Source organism: Salmo trutta, chromosome 14 (assembly GCF_901001165.1).
Source record: "Salmo trutta chromosome 14, fSalTru1.1, whole genome shotgun sequence".
Lineage (NCBI taxonomy): Eukaryota > Metazoa > Chordata > Actinopteri > Salmoniformes > Salmonidae > Salmo > Salmo trutta.
This window is the reverse complement of record NC_042970.1, coordinates 83,834,896-83,857,909: the sequence shown is the minus strand read 5'-3', so window position 1 is coordinate 83,857,909 and position 23,014 is coordinate 83,834,896. Positions and strand designations below refer to the sequence as shown.

The 23,014-nt window shown below is 40.9% G+C and overlaps 1 protein-coding gene across 1 annotated transcript; it reads left to right on the top strand.

The window, feature by feature from the left end:
* The first annotated feature begins 643 nt into the window (after nt 1-643).
* LOC115147688 (myosin heavy chain, fast skeletal muscle) lies at nt 644-22,123 on the top strand. The gene is made up of 41 exons (XM_029689987.1): nt 644-672; nt 1,069-1,113; nt 1,247-1,474; nt 1,812-1,958; nt 2,171-2,327; nt 3,247-3,274; nt 3,533-3,641; nt 3,793-3,885; nt 4,059-4,119; nt 4,259-4,357; nt 4,693-4,796; nt 5,168-5,306; nt 8,643-8,761; nt 8,929-9,078; nt 9,173-9,343; nt 9,572-9,875; nt 10,235-10,299; nt 10,393-10,480; nt 10,597-10,714; nt 11,825-11,948; nt 12,387-12,523; nt 13,005-13,260; nt 13,498-13,740; nt 14,081-14,257; nt 14,350-14,495; nt 14,675-14,765; nt 15,108-15,497; nt 15,619-15,745; nt 15,933-16,051; nt 16,337-16,533; nt 16,681-16,864; nt 16,975-17,140; nt 17,470-17,594; nt 17,755-18,063; nt 18,285-18,488; nt 18,630-18,755; nt 18,876-19,046; nt 20,695-20,799; nt 20,896-20,991; nt 21,440-21,571; nt 22,002-22,123. Exons 3-41 carry the CDS (start codon nt 1,259-1,261, stop codon nt 22,020-22,022), a joined length of 5,814 nt encoding a protein of 1,937 aa, XP_029545847.1. The 5' UTR covers nt 644-672; nt 1,069-1,113; nt 1,247-1,258; the 3' UTR covers nt 22,023-22,123.
* The last annotated feature ends 891 nt before the right edge of the window (nt 22,124-23,014 follow it).

Below are 23,014 nucleotides of genomic sequence, written 5' to 3'. Positions count from 1 at the left end.
ACACACTTGTATGTATGTTTATATATAGTTTACCTAAACATTATATTTAACAGTTTTATGAGCTGTAATTAAAAGGCTAAATGTTTCCGTTCTAGCTTTTAAATATTCATTTAATATGGTTCCACCAGGGTGATAAATCAAACTAAGCAAATCACAAGGTAACGGCCAACTGTCACGAGCATGAGGTGAGGAGACAGTTCAGATGTGTTTACAAGCTAAACAATATAAAAGTAGGTGAACATATATATAAAGTTGTTGATGAGGATTAATGTCACTAAAATGGAACTAAATAAGGTCAGATGAGATTTAATGAAAACTATTTCATGGTGTTGGTGCAACATGGATTCCACTACAGTATTTGAGAGTCAGTGGTAGTAACATTGGAATCAATTAGATTAAACAAACTTTTGATATTGGTAATGAAATCTCTCATTTATGTTAATTCACTGAAATTCAATTCGGAGACAAACATTAAAAAGTAATGTAATGGGAGTGTGGTGCTCCTGGAAGTGGGAGGTGCTAGTGATACACAGAAATAAACAGGTCTCTCATCCAATTCATTTCCTTTCCCAGAGTGGTCCATAATTAACTTTTGCTTGGTTAGCACTTCCAACCAGATATAAGGAGGCTGAGGCCCCAACATCCATAAGTCAGATACCTTCTTCCTCTGTGGTAAGACCTCTACACCTCTTTAGATGTTTAAATGTGTCTCGTCCTTGCACTCAGCATCTGAGGCAGTAGCTAACTGCACTATTTGAATTGAGTTCTGTAACATTTTACAATATTAAATCAAGTGGCATTAAAAATAATGTTGTTTTTATTATGTGTTTTGCTTCAAATCTGTAACTTTCATTTACAGTAAAAAGTGGTGCTCCTGCACTTGAAAGGGTGTTCTAGAATGTAACTGGGTTTTCAGGGATATTTATTTGAATTCCTAACAGAATGTGTTGATGTGTAGTAAAGGAAAGTTACCAGCTGCACCTGTAGTTGAATTTGACATGTAATGATTGAGATAAATATTTTAGGCTTTAGACTTGTGTGTTTTCACAACACCCTAATGTGTCACAGGGTCCTTCAAGAAGTACACATTCATCTGTAGGAGGGGAAAAGAAGGTGAGACATGGTTTGAGTCTCCACATAAAAAGTGATGAGATTATTCTGTGAGAGACATCGCTCACCTAACTCTGTTGACTGGGGAGGAAGCACCACAGAGTCAATCATGTTTCTTGTTTCATCTCTTTCCTAGTTATCCGTCACCATGAGTACGGACGCGGAGATGCAAGTCTACGGCAAGGCTGCCATATACCTTCGTAAATCTGAGAAGGAGAGGATGGAGGCACAAGCCATGCCCTTTGATTCAAAGAACTCCTGCTATGTGACAGACAAGGTGGAGCTGTACCTTAAGGGTTTAGTCACTGCCAGGGCCGACGGGAAGTGTACTGTGACAGTTACCAAACCTGATGGCAGTAAGGAGGTAAGCCTGATCTGAAAAGTATTCAAGTTCAAGTTTGTGCAATCACTCTAATTCTTAAAAAGTCAACTAAATGCAAAAACAAACTTCCAATGTTTTTTGTAAGCAGAATATAATCTTCAAAGACATCAATTTTATTGCTGCTATTTAAAAATTATATGGAATTTCTCATGTTGACTAGTCAAGAATCTCCAGTTATGTGTCAGTGGGTGATAACAAATTAGTTGGATTAAATGTGGATATGCATTTTTTAAATGATTAAACTTGTATTTAATCAGCAAAAAGCATTCAGTCATGTCTACTTTGATCTGCGTGTAAACTAGGTTTCTGACTGTTTCAGGAAGGAAAAGAGTTCAAAGATGCAGACATCTATGAGATGAATCCCCCTAAGTACGACAAGATTGAGGACATGGCCATGATGACCTACCTGAATGAAGCCTCTGTGTTGTATAACCTCAAAGAGCGTTATGCAGCATGGATGATCTATGTAAGAAACCTGCACATACAAACACACACACATACATGAACATAAGAAATACACACATACAGTACTAGACATAATTAAATGGTATAAACCAAAACATATCAATACAGTAGACCCACATCAGTATTCCAAAGTACACCCATATCCTCACATAAATCCAGGTAAAAGTACATCTGATTTTGTTAATCCTTTAATTTAATTATTCTTTCATCCAGACCTACTCTGGGCTCTTCTGTGCCACGGTGAACCCCTACAAATGGCTCCCAGTGTACGACGAAGAGGTTGTCAACGCCTACAGAGGGAAGAAGAGGGTGGAGGCTCCACCACATATCTTCTCCGTCTCTGACAACGCCTTTCAGTTCATGATGATTGGTACGATATCTCATTGATGGATGGCTGGATGGATCAATCAATCAAATGTATTTATAAAGCCCTTTTTACATAAGCAGATGTCACAAAGTGCTTATACAGAAACCCAGCCTGAAACCCTAGACACCAAGCATTGCACACCCTAAGAAAAAACCTAGAGATGAACCATGCTCTGAGGGGTGGCCAGTCTTCTTCTGGCTTGAGATTATAGGAGTACATGGCCATTAAGGCCATACAAAATGTTCAAATGTTCATAGATGACATGCAGGGTCAAATAATTATCACAGTGGCTGTACAGGGTGCAATAGGTCAGCACCTCAGGAGTAAATGTCAGTTGGCTTTTCATAGCCGAGCATTCAGAGGTTGAGACAGCAGGTCAAAAAACTGCAGGTAGCACGTCAGGTGAACAGATCAGTGTTCCATAGCCGCAGGCAGAACAGTTGAAACTGGAGCAGCAACACGACCAGGTGGACTGGGGACAGCCAGGAGTCATCAAGCCAGGTAGTCCTGTGGCATGGTCCTAGGGCTCTGGTCCTCAGAGATAGAGAGAGAGAACACTTAAGTTCATACAGGAATTTCACCAGATTTAAAGGTTGAGACCGAGTCGTCGTCTCTCACACGGATAGACAATCCATAAAAATGGAGCTCTATGGATGTCCATAACTGCATATAGATCTCAAAGTCCATAAGTGCTAATGGATGGATGGATGGACAGATAGATAGTTGGGTGTAAAATCAAATCAAATCAAATTCAAATATGCTTTACAGTTTTCTCATCTAGGTTAGAACAGTTTGCTGGGAATGTCTGATTTCAGTATCCATGAATGGAAAATGTCCAAAATTAAATTCATGATTATACGAATGCAATAATGCACCCATAATGTTGCTTGAGTATGATAAGCAATATGTTTTCTGGTTCCAGATAAGGAGAACCAGTCCGTCCTGATTACGTAAGTTGATTACTAAAATGTCACTTGAGAAAGTATTTCTATTGTAATAAGTTGGGTCACTTGGTGTGATGAAATACATGACAATATGAATGGATTATGACATTAGGCTATGTGTAATAACGAGTTGATGAAAGGGAATATTTGTTAATGATTTACTTATGTTAGAAAACAGGTATTTTTCAATGCTATTTTTGGTGAAAGCCAATCTGACACTCAAACATGTAACTAAAACCCCTCATTCTCTGTCATATAAACCAGTGGAGAATCCGGTGCAGGAAAGACTGTCAACACCAAGCGTGTCATCCAGTACTTTGCCACCATTGCAGTGTCTGGTGGCAAGAAGGAAGCAGACCCCAACAAAATGCAGGTTGGTTGTTCTTATGTTTGCCTTTTAATCGCATTTCAGTTTGGTTTTCTGATAACTTTTTTCCATCGGTGAATCATGTTTCAAGAAATGTGTTCAAGTCATAGAGAAAAACTTTTCCCGTTGCTGAGCAACTTGTGTTTGTCTCAATCAGGGGTCTCTTGAGGATCAGATCATTGCAGCTAACCCTCTGCTGGAGTCTTACGGTAATGCCAAGACAGTGAGGAACGACAACTCGTCTCGCTTTGTAAGTATGAAGGGCATACTGTGGAAGTTACCTTATATTGGAAAAATGTATTTCAGTAGTTCCCTATTGTTATATCAATAGATGTCCAACAAACTGTAACATTTAAAGGGGTCTATCAAAGTAAAATGTTATTTATTTGTTGACCTATTTCTAACCCCCATGCTCTACTATAGGGTAAATTCATCAGGATTCACTTCCAAGCTGGTAAACTGGCTAAAGCTGACATTGAGACCTGTGAGTTGGTTTTGATTGTTTCTCAATGATTTCCTAAATTCACAGATTCTTTTTTGGAGATCTTAACATCAAATTTGATTTCATCTTATGTTTTCTCTCTCTCTCTTTATGTCATTTGCGCTCTCTCTTTCACCCTCAGACCTGCTGGAGAAGTCCAGAGTGTCCTTCCAGCTTCCTGATGAGAGAGGCTACCACATCTTCTTCCAGATGATGACAGGCCACAAACCTGAGCTAGTTGGTACGACAAAGTAGAAGTTCAGAGGATCTCTTCCCACCCCCATCTGTGTAACTTGTTAAAAATATTCATATTACACACTAATAATACTATTCCAATGAGTACATCTAAGGTATCAAGGCATCTAGAAATTTGGAAGGTCTTTTGGAAATATCTATAAAGTAATGCACCTTGATGCACTAGTCCACAAGTCTCAGTCTCCTCTTTTGATGCTATTTATTATATACTACATGTATCATTGAGTCCATCTACTGAGTAAAGGAGGGAGAGATACTGTAAAGGTAAGACAGCAGAATTCTAAGACATTTAACTGACAAGCTGTTCTCCATTGTCCACAGAATTGGCGCTCCTCACCACCAACCCCTATGACTTCCCCATGTGCAGCCAGGGACAGATCACTGTGGCCAGCATCAATGACAATGAAGAGCTGGATGCCACAGATGTGAGTCAAACAAAGGGTTAACCAAACTATAGATATAGAATGGGTAGGACCACCATACATACTGAAGGTCTGTGAAATTCCAACTTGCTAGGAATTTTCATGTATTTTTTGTTTGATTCTAAATGCCTTGTGTTAGTTAAGCATGAACGTAAAGTTACTCTTCATGCCTTCACACTTTGCCTTGAGGCACATACATGTAAGATATCCACAAGAGAGCGCCACTAAGTGCCCTGTGGAACTGTGTAAAACTTATTTTGTGCTGCCATCTACTAATGTGTTGGCCAAGCGTCAAATCTATCCATCCCATTCGTTCTGGAGTGAGCACAGAACTGTAGCGTAACGTCACTTTTGTACTTCTTCTTTATTGCCAGGATGCCATTACAATCCTGGGCTTCACTAATGAGGAGAAGCTTGGAATATACAAGCTGACAGGAGCTGTAGTGCACCATGGCAACATGAAATTCAAGCAGAAGCAGCGTGAGGAGCAGGCCGAGCCAGACGGCACAGAGGGTGAGTCCAACTCATAGATATACAATATGTAGAGCATTAGTCCCATTCCCAGTCCCAAACATAGAAATAGAACACCTAAGACAGACAGTGCCACATGAAAGTGTAATGGAAATTCTCCACTAAGGATGCACACTCAATGTAAATGAATCCATCTTTATTAACAGTTAACTGGAGAGGTTCACAAACTCAATACAAGCTTGATGAAAACTCTGACAAGGCATACCCTTTCAGTCCTTATATACTGCTACACAAACAAGTCATATCAGCATGATTTACCTTATTCATTATTAACGGTGGTTCCTGCATGTGACTGACCCATACCTGACGAGGCTTCTTCTCTCAAAGCTGATACCTTGAAACTGAGATACTCCTCTTGGTTCCCAGAGCAATGTTCTAGACGTACTGCCAAATTGCTAATACAGTGACAGTGAGTACAATCACTCACTCGCATGAACCCAACAGAATTGTTAATAAGAAAAAAACATTTTAAGAAAAAGCAGCATTGATCTGAAAACACACAAACATAAAATGTTCCATCACATTCCTCCTTTTATCACTTTCGTTATAATTATTGTAACATGTTAAGGTGAGCATTAGATTATGGCTTAAACTAGCAAAGGAGGTTCTATCAAAATACTTCTATAAAAGTAAGTGAAATCAACACATAAAATGACACTTTATCCTTTCAAACCCTTCATTCTGGGTTATACAATGTAACTAATAACTTATCCTTATTCCATAGGTCTAACACTTGTAAAACCATTGTAGTAGAATGGTTTAACTTAAGACCTTCCTTTCATACAGGTACACACATGCTTCATTACATACGTTTCTTTATAGAAACATCATAAGCGGCAGGGGAGAACTGGAGCTTTGGACTTTCTCTTCAACCTTCTGGTAACTAAGAGACTTGAAAAGAAAAAGAAAAAACGGGAATATGACCAGTGTTAGTAATAGCCTAGCCTGACTCTAGCCTGACTCTATACCTGATAACATGATGATTCCCACTCTCCCCTAGAATGACTCTATACCTTTAGAATACTGTTCTGGTGTGGTCCATAAAAAAAATGAAGGCTCTAAAAACGCTGACTCATGCTTTCACCTAGGTTTCCTCATCAGGCAACAGGAGAGGTGTTCCCACATCATGTCATCCTCACTTCGCCTCTATTTTTCATGCTTATATGCAGTCAACAAGTATAATTATTATTTTCCCAAGTATGATTATTGTTTTCGCAAACAAGCCCTCTCCCCTTCTGAGTCTAGGATGTACAATGAATCTCTGTGGCTAGGCAGGTGGTGTCTCCCAGTCTTCATATCAGTCAGGAGAAGCCTTCAGATTAGGAAGTCCACATTCTTGCAGCCTGCCTCAGTCCTTTGTTAATTACCCAGACTCATCCACAAACAGCTATTTGAGAATAAGCAATTTATATAATGATATACAACAGTGAAGCTATAAGACCTTTTTATACGGCAATAGTTCACAATCTATATAGTTAGCTCTACGATATGACTCTTATCTCACTCTTGTGGAAACATTCTGTCTCAGAGACAGGCCCCCTTTGTACTTTTCCTCCGGCCACAAATACAGTTGCACATAGATCATTCCATCTAACCCATAACACATGAATACTAGGCCACTTTAAGAAACATACTAAAATGTGGTCAAGTCAAATAATTAGTCCCTCATCTGGAACGGTGATCACTCACATGTTCCACACCACCTAGAATACATATTGCCTTGAACAGGGAAGATAGAGAATACATGTTTAATCATTTTCTCTCCTTCTCGGCTTTCCAAATCATTCTTTAAACTGCTGATAAATGATCCCATGCTTCTTGAATCTCTGACTTTAATTTAAGACTCTCAACTTAGCACACATCGACACTGGCAGAATGAACATCTAAAGACATGGGTGTGTACATGTACGACATGTCAACATATCTTTGTCCTTGTCTTACACTGTTCGCCAGTGGCATGTTAGTGACAGATCGGTATCTCAATGCATTTCTATTCTAAATTACTGAATAACATTTCACAGTGTGCAGACCCCCACAATCAACCTAATACCCCCAAATAAACCATTTTGGACAATCCTAAATCAATTACGGGTAACGGTTGACCACTCCTCCTCCCTCCCAGCACTCATTCTTCTGGCGTCACTTCGTTTTCTTCTTAAGATAGCGTTGCAGTTCATCCTCACAATGGTACACATGGAACTCATGCCTGTCAATGTGGATGACCCTTGATAATATCCCGATTTCAATATCCCCAAGCAGACGAAACACTCACCTGAGCCGCCGCCACCAACCTTTGTGGTCCATTCTGTCTTATCCGTTTTCTGGCCTGTGCACAAGCAGCATGAGAAAAGTTTGGAGGCGTTGAGGGTCACACTGTTCTCGGCGGAATGATCCCTTCCATGCATCTAGATACCATCTGTGGTCACCTTCGCCATAACCTCGAGAGAGGACAGACCAGAACAACAGTTTAGGCTATTTCTGATTACGGAAATCCAGAATAACTATTCACTGCATGACAAATTATTACATTCCCAATATTCTTAATTCAAATTTCAAAGAGAATCACAACTGTTCAAACCATTTCAAATGTCAAAGAGAATCAAAACTGTTTGCAAATTGGCTTATACTCCTCTATCATATTGGCAACCTCATGGCAGAGTTACAGGGTCAGGGAGTCAGAGAACAGCAGACCCAATCTGGTGAGATGTGTATTGAAGCCAAACAACAACAGCAATACACTACTTACTAGCATTTACCAGCATTTACATATTATACTGAAATCTCACAAAGTGTCTCTAGCCTTTGAGTGATCAGGCCTCACCAGAAAGTCAGAGCAAAGGTCATTCAACACCATTAAGTGAGTGTTCTTTCCCCTTTCAGAAGAACATGGGTTATCAGTATAGCTCTTTCCAGTAGGAAAACCCTCTCAATCACTACTGCTAATACACATGGATCACTCTCAAACAATGTTCTACTTTTACCCCTATTGTAAGGATGAGAAACATGCAAAACAAACATGATAACTTTCTCCTTATTGGAAGGCATTGTTTTCATTTTATTCTAACAATGTTACTCTTAATAAAGAAGGATTCATTTACATTGAGTGTTCGTCTTTAGTGGATAATTTCCGTTACAAAAGTCATGCAAGAGAGTTTTTGGAAACCAAATTCCCACCTCCAGAAATGATTTGAAATGATGAATATGGGAGAAAATCAAAACCTAACTCACAAAAAAGTTATCCAAACTATTTTGTCAGTGTGACATCAGAAACAAGCGATCTAGTGTCACTGAATCTGTTGTTGTTGGTTCTCTCTCCAGTGGCTGATAAAATCGCCTACCTGCTGGGCCTGAACTCAGCTGAGATGTTGAAAGCTCTGTGCTACCCCAGAGTGAAGGTCGGCAACGAGTATGTGACCAAGGGACAGACTGTGGCTCAGGTAAGTCAGCCAAACACAGCATCTACCATTTTCTGACCACCGTAATTATTTTGGGGACGAGGGCATTGCTTTTTTAAATGGTGATGTTGTTTATCCCAAGGTCTTATCACCTTATCACCAGACACGGTCAATAGCTAATGCATTAATTTGAGGTATTATAATTGCAGGTTAATAACTCAGTCAGTGCTCTGGCCAAGTCCATCTATGAGAGGATGTTCTTGTGGATGGTCATCCGTATCAATGAGATGTTGGACACCAAGAATCCAAGGCAGTTCTATATCGGTGTGCTTGACATTGCCGGGTTTGAGATCTTTGATGTGAGTATGAGACCAGAACAAGACAATTAGTTGTGATTGAGATGGATTACAGTCTTGTATGATGAAATGATCCCTTTTAAAATAACATCAACAGTACAACAGCATGGAGCAGCTGTGCATCAACTTCACCAATGAGAAACTGCAACAGTTTTTCAACCACACCATGTTCGTCCTGGAGCAAGAGGAGTACAAGAAGGAGGGAATCGTCTGGGCCTTCATTGACTTCGGCATGGATTTGGCTGCCTGCATTGAGCTTATTGAGAAGGTAAGCTGTCTGTGAAGAATGTAATGGACCGCAAAAGCGAAGATCATAGGGAGCCCTGTGTGAGATATTATCACAGTGGTACAACGTATCTGACTGTTGAGAACTCAATATGTTTCCTATTATGTACCCCAAAATGAATATAATCATATAATAGCATGTATACTATAGGAATAAATGTGATCCTAAATGGAAATATCACTAATTTGATATACATCTATTTTCGTAAAGCCATTGGGCATCTTCTCCATCCTTGAAGAGGAGTGCATGTTCCCCAAGTCTTCAGACACTACCTTCAAGGACAAGCTGTACGCCCAGCATCTTGGCAAAACAAAGGCATTTGAGAAGCCCAAGCCTGCCAAAGGCAAGGCAGAGGCCCACTTCTCCCTGGTGCATTACGCCGGTACTGTGGACTACAACATCACTGGGTGGCTGGAGAAGAACAAGGATCCCTTGAATGACTCAGTTTGTCAACTGTATGGGAAGTCCGGAGTAAAAATTTTGGCTGCCCTGTATCCCCCTCCCCCTCCTGAGGGTAAGACAAGCATCATGTCACAATATTTAACTAAATACTAGTTACAACTCAGACCCAAATGTTCTTTAAAGTCTTAGAATGTATCACAATTTCTCAACGTTTATTACTGGGTTGATTTACTCATAGACTTGGTTAATTGAATCATGGAGTAGGTCTTATTTAACATAATCTCATTGGCAGCATTTGCCTCTAGATAAGTGTGAAGTTAACCAGATTCTCTGATTTATAATTAGTGTGCTTGCTGAAGACAAGACCACTCTAGATTTCTTACATACTCTTATTACTATTATTCTATTTATTCCACCCACTCTAGGAAATGTACTTTTCTAGTTATCTTTTACTTTTCCCCATTTTAACAGATAAAGCCAAGAAAGGAGGCAAGAAGAAGGGTGGTTCCATGCAGACTGTGTCCTCACAGTTCAGGGTGAGCTTTTGAAATGTGTTTATTCAGTCCTTCAAAAGGTGCATTGATTATCAGAAATGATGTCTGAGAAAATGGTTTGTAACCCTCTTACAGGAGAACTTACATAAGCTGATGACCAACTTGAGGAGCACTCATCCTCACTTTGTGCGCTGCCTGATCCCCAACGAGTCAAAGACTCCAGGTACAATAAATATTGAGTTAAATATGTAATCTTATCAGTACAGTACCAGTAACCTTAACAATTCCAATCTTTAACCTGTTTATGAGTATTAAATGAGACTTGGTTTGTTTTACCAGGTCTGATGGAGAACTTCCTGGTTATCCACCAGCTCAGGTGTAATGGTGTACTGGAGGGTATCAGGATCTGCAGAAAGGGCTTCCCCAGCAGAATCATCTATGCTGACTTCAAGCAGAGGTACATACGTGCAAGCATGCACACACACACACACACACACACACACACACACACACACACACACACACACACACACACACACACACACACACACACACACACACACACACACACACACACACACACACACACACATACACACACACAGAAATTATTGGCACTCTTGATAAAGATGAGCAGAAAAGACTGTATCAAATAAATAACACTGATACTGAGCTATATTGTATGGTCTAACATTTGTGACAATTATATTATTTTATACTCAGAGAAAACGATTTTGTTTAACAATTCATATTTTATTTCAAGATAGGGCTCATAATTATTGACACACCTGTTTTCAATACGAGGATAATGGCACTGAGTCTTTCTCTAGAATGTTGTATGAGATTGGAGATCACATGGAGAGGGATCTTGGACCATTCCTCCTTCCATAATCCTTCCAGATCCTTGATATCCATCATTCAAACCACAGGTTTTCAATGGGGTTCAAGTCTGGAGACTGAGATGGCCATAGTAAAATGTTGATTTTGTGTTCGATTAAACATTGTGTGCTTGGGGTTATTGTCTTGCTGAAATACTCACCTGTGGCCATGTTTCAGCCTCCTGGCTGAGGCAACCGAGTTTTTGGCAAAAATGTCATGGTACTGGGTAAAGTTCATGATGCCGTTGACCTTAACGAGGGCCCCCGGATCATTTGACGTAAAGTAGCCCCATAACATCAAAGATCCTCCACCATATTTTACAGTAGGTGTGGGGTTATTTTCCTCATATACATATTTTACAGTAGGTATGGGGGTTATTTTCCTCATATACATATTTTACAGTAGGTATGGGGGTTATTTTCCTCATATACATATTTTACAGTAGGTATGGGGTTATTTTCCTGATATACATATTTTACAGTAGGTATGGGGTTATTTTCCTGAAATACATATTTTTTTAGAATCCAAAAAGCATTTTGATCATACAATATAGCTCAGTATTTGTATTAATCATTTTTTACAGTCTACTTTGCTCATCTGTATCAAGGGTGCCAATCATTTTGAACCTCACTGTATACCAATCAACCAATTACAACTTGGCAGATTTTAAAACTGTCCCCTCATTCAGGTACAAAGTACTGAATGCCAGTGTCATCCCTGAGGGCCAGTTCATGGACAACAAGAAGGCTTCTGAGAAGCTGCTTGGATCCATTGATGTGAATCACGAGGATTACAAGTTTGGACACACCAAGGTCAGTCAAATACCCCCAGTAAAAGCTGACAACAAAACACAACTTGAATGATAATTTAAACCCGTACCATATAAAATCTCTCCAGGTGATCTATCCATCCTTTTGTTCTTTCTTCTTCATTTCACTAATGGAAAAGGTGGAAAAACATTGTAGTGTTTTTCTTCATAGTCATGCATCACAAGTATAGAAGAGAAACTAAACTGATAATCATGTACATTGTGTTGGAGTGGTATGGCTTCAGTTATCTGATTCTGTTTAGATTATTAATCTACTGTACAATAACTAACTTAGAAACAACCTATCACATGGTTTGTTTGTAACCATTACATTGTTAATGTTGTTTAAATCAATCAAGTGGTGTTGTTCCCCTCTTTTGATTTAACCGTTTCTATCTGTCACCATCTGTGGTTCCATTGACCATGTTAACTTGTGTCTCAGGTGTTCTTCAAAGCCGGTCTGCTGGGTGTCCTGGAGGAGATGAGAGATGAGAAGCTGGCCTCTCTGGTCGGCATGGTCCAGGCTCTCAGCCGTGGATTCCTCATGAGGAGAGAGTTTAGCAAGATGATGGAGAGGAGGTGAGGAATAGTAGACATCTTGGCAAAGCTTTCTGTCAACCACCTGTATCTAATGCATTATGATTACGTACTGTATATGCTGTGAGTTGTTCAGAATGAGAAAGTACATCTTATAATGGTCTACTAAAGCTTTTGGGTTAATTAATTGAAAAGTCAAAAATGTTAAAAAATTGATGTAGCAACTAAGGATTCTAGCTTTATAGCTGCAGTTTGGGATTTGGCTGTTCAACTGTCATTTAAATGTGTGGTATTTACCTTTTAATTCTTGAATAATATAAAATGTCTCATGAGCTTAGCATGACTGTCAATCCTTGCATCTAGAGAGCTGTCTATGAATTTAAGAGGGGTTATATTTCCCTAGCCCCATTCCTCAGCTGTAAACAAACAGTGGCAGGTGGTTCTGTTTTGTTGTTCATCTAATCACAGAATGTAGCTTTAAGCATGTCACTCACCATGCCACTCCATCCTTTCTGTCGACCAGAGAATCAATTTATGCCATCCAGTACAACATCCGCTCATTCATGAATGTGAAAACCTGGCCATGGATGAAGTTGTACTTCAAGATCAAGCCCCTGCTGCAGAGCGCTGAGACTGAGAAGGAGCTGGCCAACATGAAGGAGAACTATGAGAAGATGAAGACAGACCTGGCAAAGGCTCTGTCTACAAAGAAGCAAATGGAGGAGAAGTTGGTGTCCCTGACGCAGGAGAAGAACGACCTGGCGCTCCAAGTCGCATCTGTGAGTCAGCAACTACCCTCGTATGGGCACATTTACATACACATGAATACACACACATACACAGACATATGAACACACTGTAAAGTATGTGGCTAACTCACACATTTTTATTGACCATGTTATATATTGTATATATTTCATGAATTTCTACTGATTTGCTCTGACCTCTTTGAGTAAAATGTATATTTTGATACACAAAGTGAGGCTCTGATTTGTTTACTCCTGTTCTGAAACCAGGAAGGAGAGAGTCTGAACGATGCTGAGGAAAGGTGCGAGGGGCTCATCAAGAGCAAGATCCAGCAGGAGGCCAAACTCAAAGAGACGACCGAGAGGCTGGAGGATGAGGAGGAGATCAATGCTGAGTTGACTGCCAAGAAGAGGAAGCTGGAGGATGAGTGCTCTGAGCTGAAGAAGGACATTGATGACCTGGAGCTCACCCTGGCCAAAGTGGAGAAGGAGAAGCACGCCACTGAAAACAAGGTCTTGTGTCTTACCATAGACAGTCTAACCAAACAATAATCCAATCAAAACATAGCTTAACAGAAATGGAATTCAAGTTGTATTGTGGGTGCAGGAAAAATTAAGACACAATAGTGGAATTTCAGTTGTAGGGTACTCCCAACAGTCATTGCATGTTCTGCTCCCCCTCATTTATGATTTCCATTCAGTACACTGACATTGTGAACACTGCTATCTAGTGTTGAATCTTTAGTACAGTAATTGTTGATTAAAAAAATTATCGAAATGAAATGAATCCAATATATAACAAACTAAATCTCCCCTTTACGGTGAAGTATAATTATGTTGTGGCCATTTACAGGTTAAAAACCTGACAGAGGAGATGGCGTCTATGGATGAGAGTGTTGCCAAGCTGACCAAGGAGAAGAAAGCCCTCCAAGAGGCCCACCAGCAGACACTGGATGACCTGCAGGCAGAGGAGGACAAAGTCAACACTCTGACCAAGGCCAAGACCAAGCTGGAACAGCAAGTGGACGACGTGAGTTTGACATTTTGGCCATGAAAGCATGTAAGATGATATTATCTTCAGTTGTTAGATTTGAAGAATATATGTTTTTTTTAATCTTCTAGCTTGAAGGTTCTCTGGAGCAAGAGAAGAAGCTCCGTATGGACCTTGAGAGATCCAAGAGAAAGCTGGAGGGAGATCTGAAACTGGCCCAGGAGTCCATAATGGACCTGGAGAATGACAAGCAGCAAGCTGATGAGAAAATCAAGAAGTAAACACAAACAAATGACTACAGTATTACCTGCTATAATGGTTGTTCTTGACTAATTATTGTAATTACTAATTAGCACTTGAATGGTATTCATAAAAGCAAAGTGAATGGTATAATACTCTCCCTTTACACTATCAAACAAAAACAAACTCTGCAATCGACGTATTTTTGATTCTTAGGAAGGACTTTGAGACCACCCAGCTCCTCAGCAAGGTTGAGGATGAGCAGTCTCTGGGAGCTCAGCTGCAGAAGAAGATCAAGGAACTCCAGGTACAGTAGAGGATATAAGCTCCAGTAAAGAAAAGCACAGACTTGAATAATTTCCTGAAAAACATTATTTTGGTAGCACACATTTTTCCAGGTGGCTTATGATGGCTGAGTAGGTTGGAAGATGGTGCTTCTTCCTGGAGATTCTAAACATTGTAAAGATGGTGCTTCTTACCATTGTGATTTTGGTTCCTGCATGTGACACTGTCTACTGAATATATTAGTGTAACTGGCTTTGTATTAAACACATTTATGCTAAATATACATACTATTATAATTTTGTGAGGTTCAATTGTTTCATCTGTATTGTAGTGTTCATCCCCCTGCTCCTGCCCCCTGTTCTAGGCCCGTATTGAGGAGCTGGAGGAGGAAATTGAGGCTGAGCGCGCTGCCAGGGCTAAGGTTGAGAAGCAGAGGGCCGATCTCTCCAGGGAACTTGAGGAGATCAGCGAGAGGCTGGAGGAGGCCGGAGGCGCCACTGCTGCTCAGATTGAGATGAACAAGAAGCGTGAGGCTGAGTTCCAGAAGCTGCGTCGTGATCTTGAAGAGTCCACCCTGCAGCATGAGGCCACAGCTGCCGCTCTGCGCAAGAAGCAGGCCGACAGTGTGGCTGAGCTCGGGGAGCAGATCGACAACCTGCAGCGCGTCAAGCAGAAGCTGGAGAAGGAGAAGAGCGAGTACAAAATGGAGATTGATGACCTCTCTAGCAACATGGAGGCCGTCGCCAAGGCTAAGGTGAGTAGTAATGTTTTGGTCAAGAAGTGTTGAGGATGGTCAACTACATTACCATTCAATTGAACTGAAGTTGACAGGAGTCACATATATAAAGTAATGATGGAACGTGCTTCACTAACAGGGCAATCTGGAGAAGATGTGCCGTACTCTTGAGGACCAGCTGAGTGAGCTCAAGACTAAGAATGATGAGAATGTTCGCCAGGTCAACGACATCAGCGGACAGAGGGCCAGACTCCTGACAGAAAATGGTAACATCAACAATGAACAACAAGCCAATGCTTTCCTTCAGTAGAACACAACATGTATTATGGGCTAAATCCACATAGTTTCTACTGTACTATTCACCACCTAAAATTGCCCTACGATTCCTCAACATACGTTTTCAATCTTAGAAAACAGTGACCCTATTAACAAGATGTCCCTCTGTCCCTGCAGGTGAGTTTGGCCGCCAGCTGGAGGAGAAGGAAGCCCTGGTGTCTCAGCTGACCAGAGGAAAACAGGCCTTCACTCAGCAGGTGGAGGAGCTGAAGAGGGCGATTGAGGAGGAGGTCAAGGTAAGGGACTCAAAATGGACTCCACCGTCCACAGAGTTTAGAGCCATATCTTTATATACACGGTGACTACGCCACCCTCAGAGATTCCTGTTGTCTCTCCACCCTCAGAGACTTCTACTGTCTCTCCACCCTCAGAGACTTCTACTGTCTCTCCACACTCAGAGACTCCTACTGTCTCTCCACCCTCAGAGACTTCTACTGTCTCACCACGCTCAGAGACTTTGACCATAATTTGTTTTATTATCTCTCTCATCTCTCTTTGCATTTTGTCTTTCTTTCTCACAGGCTAAAAATGCACTGGCCCACGGTGTTCAGTCTGCCCGCCATGACTGTGACCTCCTGAGGGAGCAGTTTGAGGAGGAGCAGGAGGCCAAGGCAGAGCTGCAACGCGGTATGTCCAAGGCCAACAGTGAGGTGGCTCAGTGGAGGACTAAGTATGAAACTGATGCCATCCAGCGCACAGAGGAGCTGGAGGAGGCCAAGTGAGTCGCACGCAACAGAAAAACTCAGATATGGTGTGGATGGTGAGAGTGGTAGGGGGCAAATGAGAAAATGTTTCATCAATATGTATTGTTTGTCAAAATGTTAAAATAAATTACACCATAAAACCACCGTCTCTTGTCCAACAGGAAGAAGCTGGCCCAGCGTCTACAGGATGCCGAGGAGACCATTGAGGCGACCAACTCCAAGTGCGCCTCCCTGGAGAAGACCAAGCAGAGGCTGCAGGGAGAGGTGGAGGACCTCATGATTGATGTTGAGAGAGCCAACGCATTGGCCGCCAACCTCGATAAGAAGCAGAGGAACTTTGACAAGGTGAAAATTAATAAACCTATATTTTTTATCAATTGTAAAATTGTTGCATATTTCTAATTTAAAAACTCTTCATCTTCGCCTTATAATGAAAATTCCATGGATTTCCCTAGGTTCTGGCAGAGTGGAAGCAGAAGTATGAGGAGGGCCAGGCTGAGCTCGAAGGAGCTCAGAAGGAGGCTCGCTCTATGAGCACTGAACTCTTCAAGATGAAGAACTCCTACGAGGAGGCTCTGGATCATCTGGAGACTCTGAAGAGAGAGAACAAGAACCTGCAACGTGAGCATTTGACAGCAGTTCTATTTGGCTCATGTTTGACTAGTGTTTTGAAAATGGAGGGATCTCCAATCATCAAAACTATTATTACACCATTTCAGAAATGTCATGTTCTACATAATTTGTATATATTGTTTTACTTGTAGACAGTACTCTTTTGAATATTCCAAATAAGTGGTAGGAAATTATATTTGCAAGATACTATGAGGTAATGTTAGTTAGTGAATTTTTAATATGATTCAATGTCAAATTAACGCACTGGCATATCCACTGAAAATCTCCAAAGTCTAAACTTAATGTGTGTGTGTGTGTGTGTGTGTGTGTGTGTGCAGAGGAAATCTCTGACCTGACTGAGCAGATCGGCGAGACTGGCAAGAGCATCCATGAGCTGGAGAAGGCCAAGAAGACCGTGGAGACAGAGAAGTCTGAGATCCAGACCGCTCTGGAGGAGGCTGAGGTACAAACTACAGCTGTTTGATGGGAAAGCAATGTTACAGTAGACAATGCCAGCTACAGTACAATGATCCCTGTATTGGAGTTTATTGTAGTCATATATATTTAATTCCTACATACAAATGTATTGAACACAACTGGCCTGACTGCTTCTGTTTGTCCAGGGAACACTGGAGCACGAGGAATCCAAGATTCTGCGTGTGCAGCTGGAGCTGAACCAGATCAAGGGTGAGGTGGACAGGAAGATCGCTGAGAAGGATGAGGAGATGGAGCAGATCAAGAGGAACAGCCAGAGGGTGGTTGACTCCATGCAGAGCACCCTGGACTCTGAGGTCAGGAGCAGGAATGACGCCCTGAGGGTGAAGAAGAAGATGGAGGGAGACCTGAACGAGATGGAGATCCAGCTGAGCCACTCCAACAGGCAGGCCGCTGAGGCCCAGAAACAGCTGAGGAACGTCCAGGGACAGCTCAAGGTAAAGGGATTGGGACATCAGGCTCAAAACCCTGAACATGGAGAGGGATTTGTTTGTGAATCTGTAGAAAAGAATAGAACAGAGGAATTGAATAGAGTGGACAATGCACTGTAGAAAGTTAGGGATACTGGGTAAATTCTTCCCAATGAACATTTATATCACCCATCCTATCACCCCTATTTCCACAAGTCCTAATGAACGTATGTCCTTGTGAATCACAGGATGCCCAATTGCACCTTGATGATGCCGTCCGTGTCGCAGAAGACATGAAGGAGCAGGCAGCCATGGTGGAGCGCAGAAACGGTCTGATGGTGGCTGAAATTGAGGAGCTGAGAGTTGCTCTGGAGCAGACAGAGAGAGGCCGCAAAGTGGCTGAGACTGAGCTGGTAGACGCCAGCGAGCGTGTTGGACTGCTGCACTCCCAGGTATGGGTCAAAAGCCATTTCCAACCAAGCATACTGTTAAAACACACCTTGAATTCAACAATGCTTGCATTGAGAGTTTAATCATTTCAGCCTTGTAAATTATCTTTAGAGCTAAACAAATCCTCTTGTTTCCTCCTGCAGAACACCAGCCTTCTGAACACCAAGAAGAAGCTGGAGACTGACCTGGTGCAGGTGCAGGGAGAGGTGGATGACATCGTCCAGGAGGCCAGGAATGCAGAAGAGAAGGCCAAGAAGGCTATCACTGACGTGAGTCCTTGAATTACATCATCTTGATTTGTCCCTAAGGGCCAATGGTAGCTGGGCTGGTTACGAACAACAAAGATCTCAGAGGAACGTTATGATGAATTAAACAAACTACTTTTCCAGGCTGCAATGATGGCTGAGGAGCTGAAGAAGGAGCAGGACACCAGTTCTCACCTGGAGAGGATGAAGAAGAACCTGGAAGTCACAGTCAAGGACCTGCAGCACCGCCTGGATGAGGCTGAGAATCTGGCCATGAAGGGAGGCAAGAAGCAGCTCCAGAAACTGGAGTCCAGGGTGAGTTATCAGCAGGGTGGATTTGGGGTTGAATTAAAAGACAGTTTGCTGGAAATGTATTTGATCATGTAAAATACACCTCAGCATTTTGCAATTACTTTTTCTCTCATTAACCCACCTAAATCAGGAGTTCCCAAATGTCTTTGCATCAGGGACCCCTTCATAATATCAGAACACAAATGTTACATTAGATTGCGATATAATTAGCATCCACACAGTTTTACTATGACTTCAGCAGTGCATGGTCAGACTAATCAAGTCTTGGCCCCTGGGAAAGAACATTTGAAAGTCCTCTCTCTTGGCATCAGAGGGAATATTTTCCAGTTTTAAAGCATAAATTACAGTTATGTTCAAAACAAAAACATTGGGAATATGTTACACTTATGTTATGGAGTTGAGAACAATTGGAGCCAAGATATAAAAATGTATTTATCTAGTTGTTTCATTTAGGCTTGTACAATTCTTCTAAACTGCTGTCACGCCCTGACCATAGAGAGCCCTTGGTTCTCTATTGTGTTTAGGTCAGAGCGTGAGTAGGGGGGTGTTCTAGTCATTCTATTTCTATGTTGGTGACTTGTATTGTTCCCAATTAGAGGCAGCTGTTAATCGTTGCTTCTAATTGGGGATCATATTTAGTAAGCCCTTTCTCCCACCTGCTTTGTGGGATATTGTTTTGTGTCTGTGTATGTAGTGCAACTGTGGTCATGGTTTCGTTGTTGGTTATTATTTATTTTTTGGGGGGGTAGTTTCACTTTGAATAAAGATCTGGAACTCAACTCAAGCTGCGCCTTGGTCCGCTCTGTATGACAATCGTGACAACTGCAAGTTAATTAATAGATTCAATAATAATAATACAAATTCATGATACATGAAAACGCATTCATCCAATTCATCTCAAAGTAATATTTAATTTCTCTCTCTCTCTAGATCGCTATCAGCTACATGTCTCATTTACTCTCTGCAAAAGGGCCGTTACTAGGGAAGCTAGTGTTGCTATGCGGGGCTACCAGCTAGAAGGCTAACGGCTAAATTAGCTTGTAGGCTACAGGATTTTCATAAGTTCATGAAAACATAACATCTTAACAAACATTACTCTCTAGAATATGGTGCTTTTCCACTCGCTTACCTTAAAAATAAAGGCATAAAAATGTATTTATGTCGGTGCTTCTGTCTTGCTGTGGCAAACTTCGCAATCCCCCATAACAGAAGCAAACTCATAACATTAAAACAGGCGAGTGGCGGCCTCTATTGGCCATACTGGTACTGCAATATGCACTGCAAAATGCACGACAAAATCGGTCAAATAAAAAAAGAGTCCTATATATTATAACTACAAGAAGAATTGAGTTTAATTTTTTTTTACAATTGTTGGAATAGTGTGCCTACCGATATCCCTGTGAGCCTCCCACACCCATGTTGTACATCTTAGGGTTAAGAACATAAATAGTGGATGAATAATATTACATTGTATTGTATTGGACCTTCTAATCTTGTTCCACAGATCCTTGGTAGTTTCATCCACTTGGAAAAGTACTTAGTGGAAGACAACAATTGTGCCTCCTTGACTGGGTAGAAGACTCTACCTCTGTTTAACAAATATTTGTTTCACCACCTCAAACAAATGCCTAAATGTATTTGTTCCACAAAGGTGCGTGAGCTCGAGACTGAGGTGGAGGCCGAGCAGAGAAGAGGTGTAGATGCGGTAAAGGGAGTTCGGAAGTATGAGCGCAGAGTCAAGGAGCTCACTTACCAGGTAAGAGAAAGTGCATTCTTTACACACTTGACACTAACACAGACAGGTTTGTGTATAAAACTATTGTGACATTGATTCTTTGATCTTCTCCCACAGACTGAGGAGGATAAGAAGAATGTTAGCAGACTTCAGGACCTGGTAGATAAGCTGCAGATGAAAGTGAAGGCCTACAAGAGGCATTCTGAGGAAGCGGTGAGTCACATATTGAGTTAAATACTCTGAGTGCATAAATTCAACATAAAAAAATTAAATAATCCCCAGTAAACATTACAAACCTTAATGTCCATACAATTTAGTTTGAAGTAAGTGTTGCTACAGCACATCAGTCAACAGGGATAATTGATAGTGCAAGTAATTGCTGATGAAATTATACACCTTTCTGAGTGCCTCCTATTCCTATGTGTAACCAACTTAAAGGAGAGGGGGTTGAATAAGAATTTGCTCGTCTAGTGATTGTGCTGGAGGCGGTTTGATCCCCTGTTCTGACACTCACTTCTTCTGTTGTATCATCTGTCTACCTGTATAGATCGCTATCCTAAATCTGTCTTTTTTTTATTTAAAAAAGTTGACAGAATATTAATTTGCTACCTGAAGCATCAAACTTGAAATGCTGATGCTCTTCTCTCTTTTCCTCACCCAGGAGGAAGCAGCAAACCAGCACATGTCTAAGTTTAGGAAGGTTCAGCATGAGCTGGAGGAGGCTGAGGAGCGTGCTGACATCGCTGAGACTCAGGTCAACAAGCTCAGAGCCAAGACCCGTGACTCTGGAAAGGTACAGAACTGCTGCTAAACCTGTACCTGACTCATGTTCAGATATGACCACATCAACACCACCTATGATTCAGTCTTCACAGAGGTCAATACTGACCTTTTACACTTGTTCAGCTGTATTTAAGATCACCAAGCAGCACATTTCAGGAATTGCTAATAAAGAAAGGTTAATTCTGTTGGTACTTCAAAATTTAAAATCCAAGCTGAGCACTGAGCATTAATGCTTGATATATTATATTCTGTCCAAGTCTATCCATATATTTATCATGTTCATTATTATTACTGATCCATTATATTCTAATCAAGTCTATCCATATATTTATCATGTTCATTATTATTACTGATCCATTATATTCTAACCAAGTCTATCCATATATTTATCATGTTCATTATTATTACTGATCCATTTTATTCTATCTTTCTTCGTACAGGGAAAAGAAGTTGCTGAATAAACAAGACCAAAGTCTTATCATTTTCCTGTGTTTCATAAAATATGGTTTTCATGGTGAAATGTTGAGCATTGATTAAAAACATGTAGGCCTACATAAACTTCCTTTGTGACTGTGGACTTATTACTCAGCAAACAGATTTTTCAAACAATAAAATATTGTACTTTAATTAATGGAGCAATTTGGGATTCCAAAAACAACAAAGCGGTAACTTTTTTTGGTAAACATCTGAGGGATGAGGATGGAGAAATGTAACCACTATCAAATTCTCAGACTGAGCTCTGGATGTAAGGACTGACCATCCATAACATAAAAATTATAGTTTTAACTCTTCACACTCTTTACACTGGGATTGTAGGGATATTCTCAGAACTATGTTCGCAGAAAACAACAAACCAGAGTTTAGCATTTTTTTTCCATTTAATTAAATTTCACCTTTATTTAACCAGTTAGGCTAGTTGAGAACAAGTTCTCATTTAAAACTGCGACCTGGCCAAGATAAAGCAAAGCAGTTCGACACATACAACAACACAGTTACACATGGAATAAACAAACATGCAGTCAATAATACAGGATAAAAAAGTCTATATACAGTGTGTGCAAATGAGGTAAGATAAGGGAAGTAAGGCAATAAATAGGCCATAGTGGCAAGGTAATTCTGATATAGCAATTAAACACTGGAGTGATAGATGTGCAGAAGGTGAATGTGCAAGTAGAAATACTGGGGTGCAAAGGAGCAAAATAAATAAATACAGTATGGGGATGAGGTAGTTGGATGGGCTGTTTACAGATGGGCTATGCACAGGTGCAATGATCTTTGAGCTGCTCTGACAGCTGGTGCTTAAAGCTGATTTTTGCAGTACGTTCCAGTCATTGGCAACAGAGAACGGGAAGGAAAGGCGGCCAAAGGAGGAATTGGCTTTGGGGGTGACCATTGAAATATACTTGCTGAATAACGTGCTGCGGGTGGGTGCTGCTATGGTGACCAGTGAGCT

Bases quoted from the DNA above. Each gene is read 5' to 3' on its own strand.
- LOC115147688 (XM_029689987.1), top strand. From the start codon at position 1,259: ATGAGTACGGACGCGGAGATGCAAGTCTACGGCAAGGCTGCCATATAC. The intron at 3,275-3,532 runs GTAAGTTGATTA...CATATAAACCAG, and splicing joins AACCAGTCCGTCCTGATTAC to TGGAGAATCCGGTGCAGGAA. The intron at 16,865-16,974 runs GTGAAAATTAAT...GGATTTCCCTAG, and splicing joins AGCAGAGGAACTTTGACAAG to GTTCTGGCAGAGTGGAAGCA.